The 22,005-nt window shown below is 37.7% G+C and overlaps 1 protein-coding gene across 1 annotated transcript in view; it reads right to left on the bottom strand.

Annotated features, from left to right (window-relative positions):
* LOC122799862 (short transient receptor potential channel 7-like) overlaps positions 1 to 22,005 on the bottom strand; it is a 1,065,642-nt gene that overhangs the window by 961,826 nt on the left and 81,811 nt on the right. Inside the window, exon 2 of the mRNA XM_044069215.1 lies at positions 9,694 to 9,910. Within this exon, the coding sequence (XP_043925150.1) occupies positions 9,694 to 9,910 (217 nt within the window). The remainder of the gene's footprint in view (positions 1 to 9,693; positions 9,911 to 22,005) is intronic.

Below are 22,005 nucleotides of genomic sequence, written 5' to 3'. Positions count from 1 at the left end.
ACTGGATTGAACAGTCAGATTTCAGTCTGGACAAATGACTTTGAAAAATGGCTACTAGATAGCAGTCCAAATTTATCTTTTAAATAAATGAATGAAATGATTTTAAATTCAAACATTTCTGTATTTGAAAAAAAGATGACTAGGTTACATAACCTTCTGTATGATAGTAAGAATGATTTGAATGTTTAAAAACACAAAAGGGTTCCAAAATGGCTCCCCTAGTTACAGTTTCCAAATGGTGTTAAGCCCAATTCAGCCTATTTTTTTTTTAATTAGAGAAGTTATTTAATAAATGAGCTTTAGAACTGATACAGAAAATGGTTAAATACAATGAGTTATGTTGGAAAAATTGTGTAATGAAGTAAGAGCTTTAAACACTAAGATACAAAGTGATTTGTTGTTCCCCCTATATCAGAGGAGTATGAAAACGTGTTTACTCTAATTAACAGGCATTGTAAAATTGTTAAAAGTAGAATATTTATGAAACTGGAAAGGGATGCTGTGGAATATAGTACAAAGGAAGCCTATCCCTTAGACAAGTAGAGAGGAAGTACTGTTTGTGATACATATAATTCCAGTAACATTAGGCTTGGTAATGGTGAGAGGGTTAAGCAAAGGGAAGCAAATAATGTTAGACAACAGGAGGTGCTTTTAAATTTAGAAGAATCTTTAGAGGTCGGATAGACTTTTAAACAAATCCTAGAATCTGGTGAAGAATTACAACCAGACAGAACTTGTGGATCAGGTGACAATGCAAACCAACAACAGGGACATTCAAGAAAGGGAAGGGGAAGGAACAGAAGAATGGATAGAAGGAGAGGCAAGTGGAAAACAAGGCTAAAAAGCAAAATATAATTTCAATTCCTCCCAAATTTGGGGGGGTATCCTTCATGTGAGGAATTACTTTAAAGTCACAATCAAAACATGACACATCTTCTGTCCACACTCACAACACACATACCATCATATACACATTTTTGGATAATTACCCATTCGCTACTTCATACCCTCATTGCCCAATCTATTGTGCCACTAATTTTGGGCAGTAGGGGTTTGACTAAGATCTTGGGAGATAATCCTATTTTCACTTACAAAAGAGTTAACATCAATTCAGTTTTAGAAAGCCACTCTCAAGCTGATTTGTTTGGACAAGGTACAACAGAGACTTATAAATGCAGTAGATGCAAACAATGACACATTATTTGTAATACATCTAGCATTTTATTTAAGTCCTTAAATCTGGAACTTTGGTCCAACAACAGGTACACCTGAAACTCTCAAGGAGTAGTATATTTAGCTTTGTGTGATTCTTGCTCCAGCTACTATGTAGACAGACGGTTGTCACATAGAATTTATGAACATACTTCAGCTATCATAAAAGGTGACACCAGTAACGCTTTAGCTAAACACTCCTTGCAGTGTGCAAACTTTAAGAAATTACAGTTTTTTGTGCTTGATGCAGTAGGTATGAGAGACTTCTCAGGTAATTATAATGTATGACTGGAATGTTGAGAGACTCAATGACAGATTAGATTAAGATCAGACAAGTATCCAGGCTTTAATGAGTTAATATAAAGTGCTTCTTGCTAGCACAGAGGTTATAAAACTTGCACTACTTGTTTATTTAAAATATAACTTGAGTTTGTGTCTAGTATGATGATTGTTTTAACTTTGTATGTTTAATGTTGTATCTTTAAATATCTACATTAGTGGTTTTGGAGGGATGGGGATTGGACATATTTTAACATGTGACTTGTAAGTCACCGCTTTTAAACCTTGAATGAAAGCAAGTATTTAGATTCTGATGAAGTTCTGAGTATTTATTAAAACGAATGAAAACGCTTAATCCTAACACTGGGTCCATGACTCCTTTTGTACAGCTTTGTGGAACCTTTGTTGTTTGGTTGCTCTATTTGATCTATGCCGCTTTGGTGGTTTTACATTGTATACTTTTGCTACTTCTTCAGTTTTACCTTTTCTTCTGAGTCTACCCATCTTGTTAAAAATGGAAGAGACTCTCAGAATGGGACAGTCACTGAGCTGAGGCAGAAACCAACTCAAGGTTTCATTGAATCAGGATCAACAAACTATGGATGTTTCCATGAGGAAAAACATAAAAGGTCTTTAATCCATAACATTTCCTCAGTTCAGTTAACAGATGACCAAACTGCAGTATTTGACAAAGGTTTATCATTTATACCAGCTAGTCACTCCAATGTATGTGATGTTATTCTTAAGTTGAATTTTTTTGCAAAGAATGTGATGCTTAAATCTATGTTTTCCAATGCAATAATGGACCCTAATTTTAGGAAACCTAGTACATTTGTTCAAGTATTACATCTATTACTGGAAGTTTTTCTTAGAAGTTGCAAAAGTGATGTTATAAATTCTCTATCAACATCGCATGCAAGTAAATTCTCTTACTTGACTGAGGGAGAATGTTTATCTTTGACTCAGTTGGATGATCTTAAGTCGGTTCAAATTCAGCTGGCTGATAAAGGTGGAGCGATTGTTATAATGTACAAAGACCTTTATTTACAAAATATGTTTGACATGCTTTCTGATTTTGAAATATATGCTCAAATACAAGAATCATATGTGAACAGGTTAACTTTACATGTTCATTCCATGTTGTATGATTTTCTTATGAGTGGATTATTTAACTATGACATGTATAAATGACTGTTGGCCAAACAGCCTCTTCTACCAGTTTTATGTAGTTTATCTAAGATACATAAAGATTATACTAAGCCACCTATGAGACTTATAGTCTCTGGTCAAGGCTGGTTAACACAGCCACTGTCCATATACATTGAAAAGAAGTTTCTTGATAGAGCATCTTCAGTTTTGAAAGATACTAAAGATTTTCTTTGTGCTCTTTCAGAATGTAATAAAATCACTAATGGGCTGTCAGATTGCCTATCAGTCACGCTTGATGTTTGCTCCTAGTTTACTGTCATTCCCAGTGAAGTAGAAGTAGGACCATTTTAGGATGTTCCTCACTAGATATAGTACTTACTGTGATAGTACTTACTGTGATGGACAGATTAGTATGATTTGTCTACTGATAGAGTTGATTCTTGAAAATAGTGTTTTTATTTTTGAGGACAAGTTCTATCTACACAAACTTGGTGTGGCCATGGGCACTGTTTGTGCCAATAGTTATGCCAATATGGTGCTGGTGTATTGAGAGCTGACCATAGTATTAGTTGATAATGGATTTTTTCAGTATATTAAATTTTCTATAGGTTTTGTGGGTATTGTTTTTTTTTTGTTTTTTTTTTTTTTTCTTTGGATCAGTTCTGTTTCCTTGTTACATGATAATATTTGCTATCTTGAATGCACCACCACTTTTTTTTAAAGTTCACTTTGAATTATTCCTCACATAGTATTGATTTCCTTGATGTAACTCTAGTCAAAGCTAGTGTGGGTCGTACTATTGCTAGCATATATAAAAAACCCTTTAAAAGGAACAACCTGTTACATCAATCTAGTCTGCATCCCAAGTATGTACACAATAACGTTTTTAAAGGCCAGTTATGAGAATATCTAGGATGAATACTAATGAGGATTACTTGCAACAGGCTTTTTGGGAGCTAAGCGATGGCTTTATATACAGTGGCTATTCAATGAATATGTTTATAAGACAATGAATAAGGTGCAAACAGCTAGAATGGCAGGGCTAAACTGTACTTTTCTTTGACCAATGGGTCTGATAGAGCTCCTGCATGGACATCAGATATGCAACATACTTCCCCCAGGGTTACTCTTACCTATTCTAATGATATTCATCCTGTTTGTGAAGCATTTTTAAAGAACTGGCCTATCTTGATGGTCGCTGATAGGTTGAAGCAAACTGTGGGTGTGGAACCTAAGTTCTGTTTTAAAAATTAAAAATCACTGAAAAAGGAAACTCTGTTATAAAAGATGTCAGATTGATTTGGCATCATTAGATCATGTTGGTACTTTTCCTTGCAGATCTTGTAGTGCCTGTAGATATGTTAGCACCCTTTCTTATTATATTCATCCTGACACAGTGGTCCATTATATACCGACACTAAGCGGCCATTGTAGAAATACAGATTTAGAGCATCAGGCATTCTGCACTGTCTATTCTTGTTTTACATAGGAAAGATCAATTGTTCCCTAAAGGAACATATGCTAGAGCATATATTTGATATACATAAGAACAAGCTTATAAATGCTTTAGCAAAGCATGCAAATTCATATGGGGATACACATTTGTTTACATTTTTAGTTTTACAACTTATCACTGATGACTTGAGAGTGAGAGATCTTATTAACAGAACAGAACTTACAGAAATGGGATGGATTCTTAATCTACAGGCAGTTAAAAGTCCAGTTTAAGTGATGTTGTCTCTTTAAAACCAGATCTCAAATCACGTGACTTATTTCATTGATAGTTTTATTGGGAATTGCTGGGAATGCTGTGATTTTAAGTAGTATGTAAGTGTTGTATTTCATGGCCTGATAAAGCACCATTTTGGTGGGAAAGCACATACCAAGTTTATTATAAGATTATACTTCTGCCTTGTGCTGTGTTGGTCAGTCCTTTTGCTTTCTGTTATTATATCACTGTTGTTGGTCAGTCCTTTTGTTTTCTGGTACTTACGGTGTTGTTCATTGGACTTGTCTTTATTCATGCTGCTGATCTTTTTCCATTTACTTAAAGGTGGCAACTCTATTGAGTTCTCCAACTACAGACCAATAGCAATCTTATCCCCCCATTCAAAGTCTTAGAAAAATGCACTCATAAACAACTCTTAAATGATCTTTTATCTAATAACCTCCTTTCTTGCACATAGCATGGTTTCTGCCCAAATCATAGTACCACAACAGTCCTAATCAGTTTTACCTGTACTATCAACTTACTTAGAAATAACAGGAATCTTGGATCCTCCATTTTCTTGGACCTATCCAAAGCTTCTGATACTGTTTCTTATCAGAAACTGCTTAATATCTGCTCTAAAACTCAGCCTTTCATCATGCTCATGGTTCTACAGTTACTTAACTAACTGACAACAAGTTGTCAAATGGCAGCAAGACAACTCTTCCTTCTTACCTGTCACCATGAGGATTCCTCAAGGACAAAGTCTAAGTTCCCTACTGTTCAATATTCTTACCAACGGGCTCAGTACAGCTACTTCTCTAGCCTGCATTGTCCGGTATGCTGATGACTCTGTCATCTGCACTGCATCTATTCTAAAAGAACTCAAAGCAAGGACACAATAGTCTTTCCTACCTGCCAAAGCCTGGTTATCAGATTCTCAAATAATTCTGAATCCATCCAAAACTAAACTCATGCTCTTTCTCTCCAGTAAATCACATGACCCAATAACTCCATTCCTACTATATTCTTCCAGTAATACCATAATATCGACTGTAGTACAAACAAAATTACTAGGTGTGCTAACAGACAACAATTTGAGATTTGATATACACCTTTCTCAGTCTACCAAAAAGACAGACTCAGAACTGGGTGCTGTGTGTAGCCTCAAGACTTTCCACACTGGCATCACAAGACAGGCAATTGCCAGAACCCACCTACTCTCCACCCTGCAGTATTTCTCCCCTATCTTCTCCAATCTAAAAAAATGTATTTGGTCTAACTAGAAACCTGCTACAATAAAATTGTTAAATTAGCTATTGACTCACCTCACAGGTCTCACCACTGCTCTGCCTTACAACAACTTAACAGGCTTACCTAACCTGGACTCAACCCCTTACTGCCCACAGACTGGTACACCAACCTGAAAAAACTCCTGTTCTTCAACAATTGCTCCAACCCTACACCAGCACTTCAGTCTTACGATCCTCAATCAAATCCCTTCTACAGGTATCCAAATCTAACAATTCCACTGGTGACTCTCTACTGTAACTACGTCTCCAAACTTTGGGATACTATAACACAAGGCTATCATAACTTCTGCTGACCCAAATCAATTTAAAAACCTACTTTGGATTGTCCTCAATAACAAATGTCTTTGCCCATGCACTAGTCCTGACTAATTCTTGTTCCCATGACCAGTAACTAACCAAACCACTTTTCTACCACACTATATCCATCATATGTAATCAAACTTATAGACTTACTTCTTTTACACTTTACCCTTATCCCCATGCATCTAAAATATCCATTCAGTTTTTGTCTCATTACCATACACACACCTATACATAGCAACTCCCTCTTTTTCCTACAGATATCACTATATATCTTTCTCCTACTAATATATATGACCCCTCCATTTTCCCCTCCTACTACCATGCCTATAACTTATCTTCTCACATTATATCGTATCTGTCTCTCCCTTCCTTATTCACTCCTATTCTCTCACCTCTTATTCCTGTTAAACTAGCTTTACTAACACTTGCCCTACTAGCTAGCTCCACATGAAAATTATTCACTAATCTGTGAATGTATATCTGCTGCACAGCTTAAACTAGCTTGCTATTCTATGTAATACCATAGTAATGTTAAACCTTTTGTCTGTTACTCCTCTGAAATTGTGAAGTGTCTGTGCTTGAATGGCATGTGTTTGAAAGGCACTTTTCCAATGGGTACAATGCCGATCCAGAATACATTGAATACACAACACCGAATGGGAAGTGTACTTTGATTATCTGCGTTCGGAATTGTGAGTTGAGATCGGGGCTTATGAGGAACAGAGAATTAACGCATTTCCTCACTGTAGTGCGAACTTAGAGTTGGTATATATAATTTGCAGTGGGTGTGGGGATTTTCAGCTCCCGCCAGAGGTGGTACAGGGGAGCTTGCCCCCCTGTAAAACAGTAAAGTTCACATGCCATTGACTGTAAAGTGTAATGGTACATTATGGTGCAAAGCTTGGGTGACTGACTTCACCTTTCGCTGTGTCGAATACATCAAACTATGGGTGCTGATATATTCAGTTTTGACATGGATGCTTGTTTGATGTTGCATTTTTCCACATTTCGGGTCGACATTGTGGCCGGTCGACGAATGCAGTTTCAGGAGTTCAATAGTAAACCTATTTATATATATATATATATATATATATATATATATATATATATATATATATATATATATATATATATATATATATATATATATATATATATATATATATCTTATCCTTGAGGATTTCATAGTAGATCTAATTATTTTCCACACTTCTGTTCATAAGATGCCCAGTTATACGTTTTGAAATTCTAAGTGCTTCACAGAAAACATTGCATGAGCAGAACTGATTTAGTACATTTTGATCGATATTAATATTATTACAAAACTTATAGGTTTGATTTTGGCTAGAACATACCACATGTAGTAATTATTTTATATATTTTAACCTGACATACTGTAACTTTCACAGAATTATACTGTTGCATAGTCTTTCACTATGTAAGGTCTTTGCTCATTCTCTCGATTAATTCTTTTGACAATGAGTTTACCATTGGCATTTACGAAAGGACATGGTGACTTGTGGGCACATTTTCTGAATGTTACAGCTAAATGCAAACAATCAGACTTTGAGAAGTAAATAATCCCATGGTCCAGTCTTAGTAAGCTAACTGTTAACATGCCAGACAATTGGCCTCAGTCCAGATAATCTAGTGAACAATATTAACTAGAGTGTTAGACACAATAAATATCACTATCTGTGATCCTTTTAAAATGCCAACAGCATCAATTCCAGTAATGTGATTTCATCTGCCAACACTAAGTATCATGTCAACTCAACAAAGGCAATTTCAGCAAATGCCTACAAACTGAAGCTGTTAAGCTGAAACCTACTTCTAGCAAACAGATAACATTTTTTATGGAGTACAAACCCTACTGCAACCCTTGGTGGTGAAGGGCACTCTCCACACTTGTATGTACTACCACTACAGTCCCATAACACAGGAGAAATAGCAAAGTCAAAAGTTTGCTGAAAAGTTTTCAAAAGAACAGTTTCTTTGTAAGTGAACTTACAGAAATTCCCTTCATCTGTCATGGTTCTTAGGTATTTATCTTAGTTCAATGTTTTGATCAGAGTATCAAAAACAAAATCTGAAAAACTTGTCTGATGAAAATATAACCACCTTTCTGCCATATCTGTTATGTTGCATGGGGAAACTCAATAATGCCTTGTGGAATTTCTATATACAAGGCTTGTCATGATATTTGTACTGGTATTTATGCAATTTTATTTAAAAATAACTAGTATGTAAATTACAGCTGCTTCTAAAATCATAGTCCAACTGTTTTAGATTGTCCACACACTGCTCAAGGAATGCAGTTAACTCTCATTCCTTTCCCCCCGATAACTACTACGCAAACAGATCTGTCTTTTATCTTGTTATTCATAACCACTGTAATCTGCATAGCCAGTACAATTTAGTTTGCAGGTAAGTGTGATAAGGGACCTAGGAGCACAGGTTGACCACGACATTAACTTTGACTACCGCACGTCTACCATTGTAAGGAAAGCTTTCCACATAGCTCACTTGATTAGTAAAGACTTAACCCCCTATAGTTGGCACTTATCTGTCCCGTAATTGAGTATAATGTCCCATTTGGTATGTAATGTACTAAGCACCTGTGGCAATTAGAGGGAGCTCAGAGGTTTCTAACAAAGAAGATCAAGAGTCTCCAACATGTGTCTTATATAGACTGAATAAAGTCCCTGTCACTATACTCCATACCCTATAGACTTTTTATGGGAGACTTATACCTAGCCTACAGAGCAACCCAGGACCCAAACCTAATGAACCCACTGCTTGAACATAAATCAAATTGGTCTAGGGCTACCCATTCCAGGGACTTAAAGTGGCCTGCAACTTAAATAGGATTTGCTGGAAGAACAGATTTATCTCCCAGCGACTGCTATGTCTTTGGAACAGGATACCGATTCATGTGAAAAAGAGCACCTGTATGACACTGTTCAAGAGGAACCTTGATGAGTAGATGGGGCACTGTAAATTCTTACTGGGGATAGTGCTCAGAACCCTCCTGGACATGAGCAGTCATCACTAAATGCAATCTTGAGTAATGATTAGTACTTCTACGGTATTACATTGGGTTGAAACAGCTCGGCTTAAAATGACTTGTGAGTCGATAGCCTAGTAATCTCCTATGATCCTAAAACATAAAAATGAGGCAACTTATTCCCAATGGTTCATCCAAAAATCCTGTTTGAAACTAAGACAAGAACTGGGTACCGGGGAGAAATGTAAAACAGCAGTGATCAATATTCAAAACTGTGATAACAAATCTGCAGACGGTGTGATTTATATACTAATATCAAGACTGGAGTACCTCACACAATTACCTTTACTCCCATGTATAGCAGTCTCAGCATTACCATACTTAAGTAAAGTGGAGTTTGGAGGATACAGGGCGAAAATCCTTATAGAACTGGTTTAAAAGTTCTAACAGTCTTTTTGTAGGTCTTTTTTATTTGTTTTACTTAGAAATTACAACTTTGTGATTGCATTGCTCAGCATCTAGCACATTTATATCTCATTTCTCAGACTGAAACAGGAAGATGCATTTGATGCAATTAGCAATGAATTTGCTATACTTTAAGAAACTTCAAAAGAAATTAGAATGGAAAATTGACCAAACACATACAATTGTTTTCATGAAAACTGGTTAATATTTTGTATAATATAAACAACAGAATGCAAACTTAATAGCAAACTGCTTACCTAATACCCATTTCATTATTAACATTTCTGTCCAAGAAAACTGTGTTGTCTTCACTCTAAAGATTTGTTTTGGATAGTCAATGATGGTTTCATTGGGTAAGTTTTTTACACCTTCAAATCTGTCTGATGCATTCAAAACCAAGAGTGCTAGGAAGACTGTAAAAGAAACAGCATGTGCCACAAACTTCATAAAAGGACTTCTGAGGATTTTTCCTAGCTGTGGAGAAAGCAGATGATATACACAGTGATTAGTTTTAACAGTCACTACTAAAAAGTCAACACATTTTCAACATGGAGATGCAGATGTTCTAGATAATGAATGGAAATTAATTTTGCCATATAGCATATTGTCCCACTTTAGGAACTAAAATTCTAGTATATTTGAAGGCTTTGAAAAAATATTCTGAGTATTTTAACTATTACTAATGCAATATACATAAATAAATATGTATGCAGATTAAAGGTATAGCTAGACAGAGCATGTACTTAAACAAGGACATTTTTTTCTAAGCAATTCTCAGAAAGGTTGTGCTGCAAACAGCAAAGAATGTAAACAACTGTCAACTATCGTGTACTGTATTGAGCTAAACAAAACATGCTAGTGTGCTAGGACTGTACATCTAACATATGCCTTTTATGGTTATGAGTAGTCATAGCTGAAAATTGTGTGCACTTTTCTGAGGTGTTAATAGTGAACTTTTTAAGAGGTGTGTGTAATTTTTAAATGATGTATGGTTTGTGAGGGTAGCATCATGAGGTTTAAGTAAAAAATATAAATTTCTAGCAGCACTTCTGATACAGAGAAACATTTAAAATATCATGTACTGACTAGCACAATAGCATAAAGGGACCCAGAGAACTGATTTGTAACCTGGAATCTCAAGGTGATGAGATCTCAAGGTGATGGAGAAGGATGCATGTTCACCTCTTTTTGGGGGAAAGATCAGGGAACACATGAACAGGGTGGACACTGCATTCTGGAATGTTCAATAGAGAATGTAGATCAGATAGAAGTGCTTCCATGTAAGGTGGACAGAGCCTTCTGAGGGGGTTCTGCTCCTTGCAGGTTGGAATACTATATTCTTTCATTAAGACCCACTGCACACCAAACACTTCAACATGTAGGATCATGTGCATTGAGAAAAATAGTGCTTAAAAGAAAAAAAAACATCCAGATATTGCTTAAGACGATACAATTTTTGAAGTGCAGCTCCTGCAATAAGACGAATGAAACTGGCATAGCAATTTTATTTGAGGGGGAACAAAGAAGTCAACTTGGTATCCAGATGAGGGTGGCGTGATAATCAATGTATCTGAGCAATACATTAAATAAATCAATAAATAAAATGACATATACTGATACTGATGTTACCAACATGCCAAGTTTTATTCTGATTTGATCTTAACATTTCTGAGAACATAGGAAAAACTGAATGCAAACATTTTATTATAGGTTTAGATATTTGCAGATATATACTTCCCTTTGTTTAAACTCGATGTAATGACAATACACTATACATAAATAGACAAATGTTATGATATAGGTCTCCTATTGGTGTTTTTCTTAAAAAGTAAGCAGACAGGTTTGCATATGATAGCGTGATATGCAAATGCCATTCCATTCAGACTTTGTTGTCTTTGTAGATCTTTTTCTTAGGAAAACATACAATCTAGAGGGTTCCCTATTAGAACCACAAAGGTCCACTTACGCGAATACGGAAACGTCGGCATGTATTCAGTGAACCACGAAAACACTGATCGTCCTGAAGCGCAAAATTCAAACTGTCGAATCATCATAGTTGGATCTTTTGTGGTATAGCTCCTTAAAGTAAATGTGCGATAGTTACGGACCTTAGGGTTAGTGTGTGTGTTAAGGTAAGTGCATACATGGTAGTATATGCAAGCTTTACTTTAGGGTTAGAAGTAGGGTTTTGTTTAGTGTATGTATGTGGTTTATTTATTTTGTTTGGGTAGGTAGTATGTAGTGGGTGGTGGGGTTGGCAAACTATGACAATTCGAGATTTTGAATTTCGCGGTTTAGGGCATTCAGTGTTTTTGTGGTTCGTGCAATATGTGTCGCTGTTTTCGTATTCGCTGAAAAGGACTTTTGTGCTTATAATATAGACCCAATCTAGAGGTGTTAAACTGAGCCATTAGACAGTTAGCTGGTGATTAATTGAACCTTGTGCACTTTTCATTTAGCACAAGAAGTAAATATGGAAAGTAGTTTTAGCATTCCATTTGAAACAGAAAACCATGAACAATTTCCTGAGTTCTTTGTTGGTCCAGATAGTAGAATATAACATTAATTTGTTGCAAATCCTAGATGATATACAATTGCACAATGACACAACTCAAAAGAAGAATAAAAAATACCAATTAAAGAAATAGTATACTAATATTGTTTACTTTAGGTTCATTTGATAATATAATATTAATTGGTATGTGAAATATCTGTGTGTCTGAAATTCATGAAACATATTGATTATTCAATAACAGGAAAGCGATATTGCTGTCATTGCTGGTATTATTCCTTAAAATACTTATGTCTGTATTAGTATGAATGCATCTCTGTTAGAAAATAAATATACATTTATATTTATCTATTACTAATCAGATAAGTCCCATTAGCCTAGTGGCTGCTTTTAAGTGGCAACCTGAAGTACTATTTCTACTAGGAGTGTAAATTTAGCCTAGGTGTCAGGGAACTTCTCCCACTTATTCTGATAAGTGCCATGGGATCTTTTATATCTACCTGAGTTATGACCATCTCAAGCAAATAGGAACCCCATTTTATCATCTTTTCCCAAGAATGACACATTCAGGAGGGCAGCACCTTCCTACCACCAATGCTATGCTGTAATGTTAACAGTGCAATCACCTAGAGTGGGAACATAATCCGCAAACCTCTGAGTTCCTACCACCAAAGGCAAATGTGTGACCTGTTGCACTTCTAACACTGCCAGATGGTTTGTTGTGTAACAAATGTAACAACGTGTTTTGGTCCTCTGACACACCTGTGCCTTTTCCAGTTTAAAGCCAAAGCACACAGGTCAAATATAAATGCTGTTTGTGGCGTAGAGTCATTTGTGCTGAATCTGTGGGTTGGGGAGAGAGGGTGGCTGTCCATGATAGCCAGGTGTAATGGGAAGTTCGATGAGTTTTGGTGAAGCAGAAAAGTTGTGTCATTCATCAGGGACACAAAAAATAAACAAGAAGAAAGAAGAAAAGAAAAAAGAAAGGACGGAAGAAAGAAAAAGGAAGGAAGGAAGAAATAAAGAAAAAGAAAGAAGGAAAGAAAGGAAGAAAGGAAAAAGGAAAGAAAAAAGAAAGGAAGGAAGAAAGCAAGAAAGGAGGGAAGGAAGAAAGAAAGGATGAAAGAAAGAAAGAAGAGAAAGGAAGAAAGAAAGGAAGAAAAAAGAAAGAGAAAGAAAGAGAAAGGAAGGAAAAAGAAAGAGGAAGGAATGAAGAAAAAAAAAGTGAACAAGGGTTTTGTGTTAGTTATGCAGCAACCTGATCAAAATCTGAACTGCTTATTTCACATCTTACTTTCAACTATTCTGCATATTTGTTTATATTGTTTTGTTTATCAATCACCCTCTATAAAACTTTCATGCCATGTGACATGAGCTTGATAACGCTGTACTGCTCACAGTTATGGATGTCCCCTTAGTTCTAGTATGCTTCTCAGTCATCTGGAAAAAGCTTTTCTCTCCATACTGCTATGAATACCCTCTTGAGCCATTTCTCCCCTAACTCATCCAACATCTTGATCATACCCACTGTGACCTCATCTCAGCCTATTGCTTTCCCTGACTTTATTTTCCTAAGTGTTGTTGTTACTTCTTTTAGGCTGGGCTCCTCTTTACCTTTCACTGTAGGCTGTGTCTGGGGTAGTACAGCTTATGTGGGGTTTTCTTCATTGAGAAGCTGCTAGAAGTACTCCTTCTACCTGCCTTTGGTTTTCAGTGGACCAGTGAGCAGGTTGTTGCTGGCATCCCTTATAAAGTGTGCCTGACAATCTTCTTTATCTTTCTGTCTTTGCCCTGCAACCTGAAAGGGTTTCTTTGCACTATCCCCTGTGACACTTTCCAGAAGTTGGTAGAGTGCCTCTTATGCTGTATTCTTTGCTAATGCAACTGTTCTCCTAGCCTCTTTGTTAGCCAACCAGTATTCCTTCTTAGCCTTGTTCATCTTTTCTATCTCCCATTTTTTCCTGCACTTCTTCTTTCTTTTGATGACTTCCTGGACTTCTGCATTCCAACACCAGGTTTCCTTATGTACCTTGCATCCATACCTTTCTCAGCTGCATATCTTTTCTACTGTCCTTACTCATGCTGTTTTTAGTTGCTGCCATTCTTCTTCATCTGCACATATTTGCTCTTCTTCTTCTTCTTCTTCTTCTTCCTGTCATAGCCCTGAGTATTTCTGAGTCAACTTTATTTATTTATTGACATTTGTTAACTGGGTTTGTTCAACTGGGCTTGTGGCCCATTTTCAGTGGAGACCCGAGGAGAAAAGCTCCTTAATACATTTTAAAACAAGTACAATTTTAAACAATATTGATATAATAGCAGTTGTCACCTCACAGTTAGACATTGCCTGTTCGATTCTCAGTTAGAGCGTCTTCTGTGTGGCGACATGCGTGAATGGGCGTTCCTTCATTGAAGTTTGTGTGTTAGGCCCAGCAAGCCAGCACGTCAAAATCTACTGCCAATCATTAGCGGACCGGAGTTCCGCTGTGGCGACCCCTAACCGGGAAAAGCCAAAAGAAACAACAACAACATTGATATAATAGCAGTTATAGCAAAACAATTCACATATGTTGGGTTACATGCATAAAGTTGAAGTTGCATTACAAAGAAGCTAAGTAACAATTTTACATTGATATAGTTCAATAGATCAACAATAAACATTTTTTGTTTGTATAAAATTGTGCAGATGCATAGTAGACACATTGGAGATAGAGGTGCAATGAAGTACTAGGTATGGTCCTTTTGAGGGTACATAAAGGGAAGGAAGACTAGGTAGGGTCATGGCAAAGGCAGGTTCTGGAATTGAGAAAATAAGCTTTTAGTTCACTTTTAAAGTGTGAGGTGTGGGAGATTGAACGTAAGTCAAGGGGACGTTTGTTCCAAGCATGGGCAAGGAAGTGTTTTGTAGAGTAGTTGGCCTACTGACCTTTTTGGGTGGTAGATATCAAGTAATTGTTGGTCAGAAGTATGGAGGGTCTGGGATGGGATGTAGATGGAGACTAAGAAAGATAGAGATGGACAGAAGGAGGATTTATAAAGAATAGAGTGTAGCATATGAAATTGATAAGATAGCAGAAACTGGGGAAGTTCAAGCCATTGAAGAGAGTTTAAAGAAATGCAGTGGTGTGAGCTGTATGGGGAGTTAGTAATGAATCTGGCTATTTTATGGTAAGCCTGTTGCAGTTTGTTTAGAGTGGAGGCCTGGATATTGGTAAGAATTGGGGCGATGTATAAGAAGTAAAGGAGGAGGAGTGCCTGGCCCAGGGTAAGTCTAGATTCAGGGGTTAGGAATTTTTTGTTCCGATATAGCAGACCTACTTTCTGGTTTGTTTTTTTTTATACATTGGAGTATGTGTAGGCTGAACTTGAGTTTGTCATTGATAATGACCCCTAGGAGTTGTGCGTGTGTCAGGTTGGATGTTTGTATTGTTAGAAGATGTAATGAAAAAGGAGGTTTTGTGATGAGAAAGAGAACAGGGAAGGAAAAGTAGGAGTTTGGTCTTTTTGGGATTTAGGATCAATAGGTTGTGAGAGAGCCATTGTTCAGTGGATAGTAGGGCCTGTTGGGTCATGGAGTGTAGTTCAGGAATGTTATTTGAGATGGATATAAGTGTGGAGTCGTCAGCATACTGAATAAGGGTGGATTCTTTGCATGAGGGGTAAAGATCATTGGTGAAGATGTTAAACAAAAGGGGTCCCAAGATGGAGCCTTGGGAACTCCAGTGGAGATGGGAAGGAAAGGTGAGAAGGATGAGAGCCATTTGACAGATTGTTCCCTGCCAGATAGGTAACTATTAAACCAGGCAAGTGTGGAGGGGATAGGTGGAGATTTGCGAGTTTGGATAGTAGTAGAGGATGAGAGACAGTATCAAAGGCTTTGAAGAGATCTAGGAAGAGACAGGAAATGAGTTTATTGTTGTCTAGGGCCTCTGCAATGATACGAGTAAAGATGAGGAGGGCATTGGTGGTGCTGTGGTGAGGACAAAATCCATGTTGAGTAGGGGTAAGTAAGTGGTGTGTGAGGAGGTGATTGAGAAGCTGTGAGTGAATGCATTCTTCTAATATTTTGGAGAGGGGGGACAGAATGGCAATGGGTCGGTAGTTTGAGGGGTCAGTGGAGTTTCCACCTTTATGAAGAGGGATAGTGAAGAAAGATTTCCAAAGGGTGGGGACAGTTGATTCCAGAATAGATCGATTAATTAGTATAGATATAGGATAGACAATTGAGTCAGCAGCAAGTTTGACGTATGTAGGAGATAGATTATCAGTGGAAGGAGAGCAAGGTTTTAGCTTGAGTAGTAAGTAATGGGAACTGGCTCAAAAGAAAACAAAGTTGTGTTAGTGGGACTTGGAGAGGTGGGTGTCGAAGTAGAGTCTGGCTTAGAGGTTACCAGATGTTGGATAGAAGAGATAAAGTGTTTATTCAGGAGGGTAGCTGTTTCCTGAGATGAAGAGTTAGGGTATTGGGAGGGATTAGAGGGCTTTCCAGGATAGAGGATGTTGTTGAGAGTTGACCAAAAGTTTCGAGGATTGGATTTGTTAAGCTGAGCAGAGCTATAGTATAACTTTTTGTCATTAGTTGTGTGTTTTTTGCAAGGTTCCTCAGTTGTCTGTATTTTTGAAGAAAATGTGGTTGTTTAGTTTTAGTCCAGGTTTTCCAAGCATGATCTCTTTGTTTCATAAGGGACCTAGTCCCTTTGGAGAGCCAGGGAGCATGGTTTGATTTTACTCTGAACTTCCTAGAGGGAGCTAAGGAGTTTATAGTATTCATGAAGATGCTATTGAAAGTGCTTACAGCATCGTTTAGGGGGAGGTGTTTTAGGATGGGCCAATCTATGTTGTGGAGAATGGAGTTAAATTGGGATGAATTGAAAGTCGATAGTTTTCGTCAGCCTTTGATAAGGTGGGGTTTAGGAATATGGGGGTAGTGTCTTAAGATGGTGGTAAGGTGGTGGGATTGTGGTATTGGTGGGGGAAATGGTAAGGATCCAGTCTATAATGGAGCTGGAAGTGGAATTTTTATGGAAGCGAGTGGGAGATGTTATAAGTTGGTGGAAGCCATGTAGGTGGATACTGAGTTGGGGGGAGTCAGTTGTGAGTTTGGACCAATCAATGTTGACATCACCAAGGATAAGTGTCTCATATGGTATGTTGTGGGAGAACCAGGATAGGATGTTTTCAAGAATGGGCAGATTGTTACCAGGAGGAAGGTAGATAAAGGCAATTGCAAGTTTTTTGTGGGGATTCAGATGGCAGTGAAGAATGATGATTTCAGCTGGGAGGAAGTCAGGAATTGGGGAAGGGTATGGTGAAAGGTTAAGAATGTTTGAGTAGAGGATGGCCACGCCACCACCTTTTTTTTACAGGTCTATCAGATCGGAAGATATTATAACCTGGTGGGAGTATTTCACTATTTGAGATTTGTGGCTTGAGCCAGGTTTCAGATAGGGAGAGGATGTGAGGGGTATTGAGAGCTATCCATGAGTGCAGCTCAGTGACTTTATTTGCTAGACTCTGAATATTCAATGAGTAAATAGTTAAGTCTTTGGATGGAGATGATTGTTGTGACTGAGGTTGGTGACTGTTAGAGGAGTAAGATGGGGGCAGTGTAGAGGTAGTTTTGGGGAGAGAAGAGGGGCCAGGTTTGGGATGGATATCTCCAGAACAAAGTAGGTTTTTAGTGAGAAGAGAGTGTGTAGTAGATGCTAGATGGAGTTTGTATAGTTTTGACTTAGCTTTGTGGGAAGGTTTAAAATCCTGTATTATGGATAGTTTATATAGACTTGAGGTAGAGTTAGTAAAGAGATTAGGGGAGATAGTAAAAGATGAAGTAGTTGAATATATGTTGTATGAGTCAGAAGTTGGTGAACATAGGAATGAGTCAGAGAGATTGGAGTGGTAAGAGGTGGAGCTAGAGAGAATAAGGAGTAGTGTAGAAGATATTAGAAAATAATACATGGTGGAATAAAATATGGTCAGACAGATTAGGTATAGAGACAGTGGTATAGAGGAAGTGGTGTTGACAAGATTGACAGATTAGTAAGGTGGTTGTGGCAATAGGCAGGAAGTGGAATTGTAGTGGCTAGTGGGACAGGAAGGGGAGGGATAGTTAGGTATAAAGGTAATTGTAATGGGGTGGGTGGGAATGGGGGTGGGGTAGGGTAGGGGAGCGAACAGAGCGGGTCTAGCACCCTGGACAAGATGAAGTCATAGAAACAATCAGAAAAAGATAGTGAAAAACTAGCTTGACAGACAAGGATATAAAGTTTCTAAAAGGTATAGTCACCAGAAATAAAATAAAAAGAAATAAAATTTGAGTAGAAGTAAGCTTACAAAAGGACACTGGACTCAAGCTACACAAGTAGATTTACTTGAAGCAAATGCAGTGTTGTATGGTTAAAATAAGCTACAATAGAGAGGGGCTTTGGAAGGGGAGAGAGAGGTTTACTAGCAGCTAAAAGCAGGGCAAAACAAAAAAAAAACATTAATATGTAAGAGTCTGAAGACAGTAAAATAGGGCAGGTGCACTAGGAAAGGCAATTATGAGTGAGGCTAGAAATGAATTCAGGGAAGGGTAAAGTGCAGAACAGGATAATACACACAGAAACATTATGAGGATAGTGGGTAACCAAAGAGAAAGGATAGGAGCTGCTGGCGTCTGCTTTTTGTGGTGACTAGCAAAGTAAACACTGTAAATTCTTGTTCTGCTTATAAAGTCTAGCATTAATTAAAAGATTAGCTTATGTAGTAGTTATTTACTGGGACACATACTTCAGTGGTATTATTTTAAGCTTAAAATGGTGGCTTCCAGACAGATAGAGTTGCAGGGTATCTGTTAAGGTCCTCAAACCTGTGTGGCCTGTACTGTGGCCAGGAGAAAACCACAGGGAAAATCCACTAGGGTTCAGTGGTATTATTTTAAGCTTAAAATGGTGGCTTCTGGACAGATAGTTAGAGTTGCAGGGTATCTGTTAAGGTCCTCAAACCTGTGTGGCTATAATCTTAGATTCTGTTGACCTTTGAGCCTTCTCTGGCCATTACTTGTGGCAATCAGTGGTTTATGTTGTGAGTCGACTGTTTCACTGCAAATGACTTTGCAATCACTGATTCTACACCAGTAACTTTTTCTTACTAAGTGGAAGTCTATCCGAGTTGCATGTTGGCAACTCTTGTATATAATCTTGCAACCGTCTCTCTTTCTGAACCAAGTTTTAGTCATCATCAAGTCTAGAATAGCCTCTCCTACTGTATTCTTGTTGTCCAACCCAGATCGATGCAGGCAGTACTCATATCCTGTTCTGTCTGCTCTGATATGTGTATTTAGTTCACCGTGGTCAGCATCAATTCCTGTTGTCCTTTTTTTAGTAGGTCCTGCAATTGCTATCTGAATGCACTCTTTTCATCGTTATTACAGCCCTACTACTCGGGAAAGAATTCAGTAGGCCGACCTCAAACAAAATTAACTTTTCAACCTAATTAAAGTGGGGGTCCTCACCCCCCGATGTGGGGGGCTGTGCCCCCACCCCCCCTAACTAAATATACCAACTCCGAGATCACTCCACATTGCCAAAAGGGCAAATCCCCAATAACGGCCAAGTGACTTCTTTCCCGAGGAAAGAATTCTCTGAAATGACTATTCCCGATTTTGCAAGTTCAATGCTTAAGTGTTGATCATTACAGATTCGACAACCTAAGCTGTCAATGAACTAATATAGACCCGCTTAAACAAGGGCTTTACTGATATATATATTTAACTTTTAACAAAGTTATGTTACATGTTCATTGTTTTTATTCTTCAAAGGTACAAACTAGATTTTAAAATATGTAATGCACACATAGTTTGATTCAAGGAAATATACTCCATTTCCCTTTTTCATGTTTTCTTTCTTCTCTTTCATACCCAAGGAACATGGCTCATATGATGATGCTCCTGATTACTGTAATCAATTTCCTTCCTTTACACCTTAACTACTCTGGTTCATAGGTAGTTACTAGGCTTACACCAGTGAAGAGCTTGGCACAAAATTCAAGTTGCCCCAAAGCACTGTCTGTTTAAGAAACTTGTGCAAAGTCACACAGTAGGCAAATGAGGACTTATGGAATCATACCCCATACTATTGGAACTACAATTCACAGCCCTAGTCCTCTGCACCAACTGCCAGACTAAGTTAAAAGGTGGGAACGATTATACTTTTTACACAGAAAACAGTGCCATTAACCTGCATTGTGAATTCATAACTTACAACTGGAACAGTGGGATGTAGGAGATGCGTATTTATAGACACACATAGATGTGATCATTGAATACAGTTTGCTCAAAGTCACGCACTATGCAAATGGAGGTGGAAGGCTACAAATCTTGTACTGTTGACTAAAAGAAGCAGTTCATTAACATCTCAGAGCCTGAACTGCCAGACAACTCAAATTCACTTTAAAAAGTTAACACAAGAATAGATTTTGTAGCAAAATGCATTTTCTGAACAGCAAAACTATGAAACTTGAATAACTGACTTTACTGATTTACTGTAATCCTCAGTGATTTATCAGAAAATAAAGTGATGAATTATCATCTGTCAGCTGATACAGAGGATTAAAGCTCATTTTCCTGTAGTCTAGAGAGGAGGGGTTGATTCTTTGAACCTCCATTTGACAGCTGTGTTACTCTAAGCAAGCCTCTTAATAAGAAGAATTATGCAACTCTGCTGACTGAGACTTACTGTTTGATGTGTAGTTTGTGGGACTCACATGCACATCACCCAACCCACCCCCAAAAAATGTAAATGCAAGCCTTGAAGGCAATTTCAGTACTCTCTTAAGTCCAGTCCAGCTGACCACACTGTGACTTTAGAAGCTCCCCTGATGAGTGCTGTGGGTTTCAAATGCAGCAATGGTATTCATTCAGAAGCTTCTCCAAGTCACCAAGTACAGTGACTGCATTCAAGAACTGCTACTTTCTGTTACTGGATGGGGGGAGGAACTTGTGCTTGCTACTGCTGAGTGTTGTGAGCTTCATTGAAAAATGGCACTGTTACATCCTGTGTTCCTGGGGGAGGGAGGGGGACTTGTGCCTTCTACTTCTCATATGTCATTCAGAATTTATTATAGATACATTTTTATATTAATTGTATTCTGAAGGTTGCAATAGGTGTGATTGAGTAAAAATTACATTGTTTTATTGGATTGGCAAGGGCCCTTCCTGAAGCTGTGGGGCCCTAGGTTACTGCCTATTTACCCCATTATAGCCTTCCTCTAGTGGTACAAATTAATCATTTGCGGTGGCTTTACGTTTTTGGTGGCCACGAACCATGTTGTTCTAGTTTTCAGGATGAAACAGACACACACGCGCACACACACACACACACACACACACACACACGCATGCACCACACACACACACACACACACACACACACACACACACACACACACACACACACAGAAACATATGTGCACACACAGACATAAACATAAACAGAAAAATGCAACTTCACACAAAAACATTTCATCTGTTTCTATTCTTAGTTATATGCACTGTATGTCTAAGCTTCTGAGAACTGTACTAAGGTTCTTTTTCATGCACAGATTTTTTTAAAGTATCTGTATCAGTTAAAGAGAAAGAATGGCATACTTAACTCTTTCCTGCTAGGCTGGTTAGTCAAGAAGCTTAGGAACAAGAGTTGTGAAATTGTTTGCTGGTCCAGTAAAAAGGTATTATATCACTTCTGTGTACTGTTTCCCTTCAGTGGACCAACAAGACATTAATACCTTTTTTCTCCAAATATCATAAATCCTCCAGTTGACAGTATCAAATTAATTTTGGAAATACTATCTAAAGATAATTTTAAATCCACTATTAACAAATCTCATGAAGTATATAGCTAAAGTAGGTGTTCAGTATTCACTGATTCCTAATTACTTTAATAAAAATCTGTATGCACTTGATTCTAGTATTCATTAATCAGTGGACATCCACCAGGTTCTCTATACTGGCAGAACAACTACTACAAAGCAAAAGTAAATTATTTTCTTAACATAACACAACCATGATCACCCTGAA

This window comes from Protopterus annectens, chromosome 4.part0 (assembly GCF_019279795.1).
Source record: "Protopterus annectens isolate FY-2018-M chromosome 4.part0, PAN1.0, whole genome shotgun sequence".
NCBI classification, from domain to species: domain Eukaryota; kingdom Metazoa; phylum Chordata; order Ceratodontiformes; family Protopteridae; genus Protopterus; species Protopterus annectens.
The sequence above is the reverse complement of the archived record's forward strand: the minus strand, read 5'-3'. Positions and strand labels throughout refer to the sequence as shown.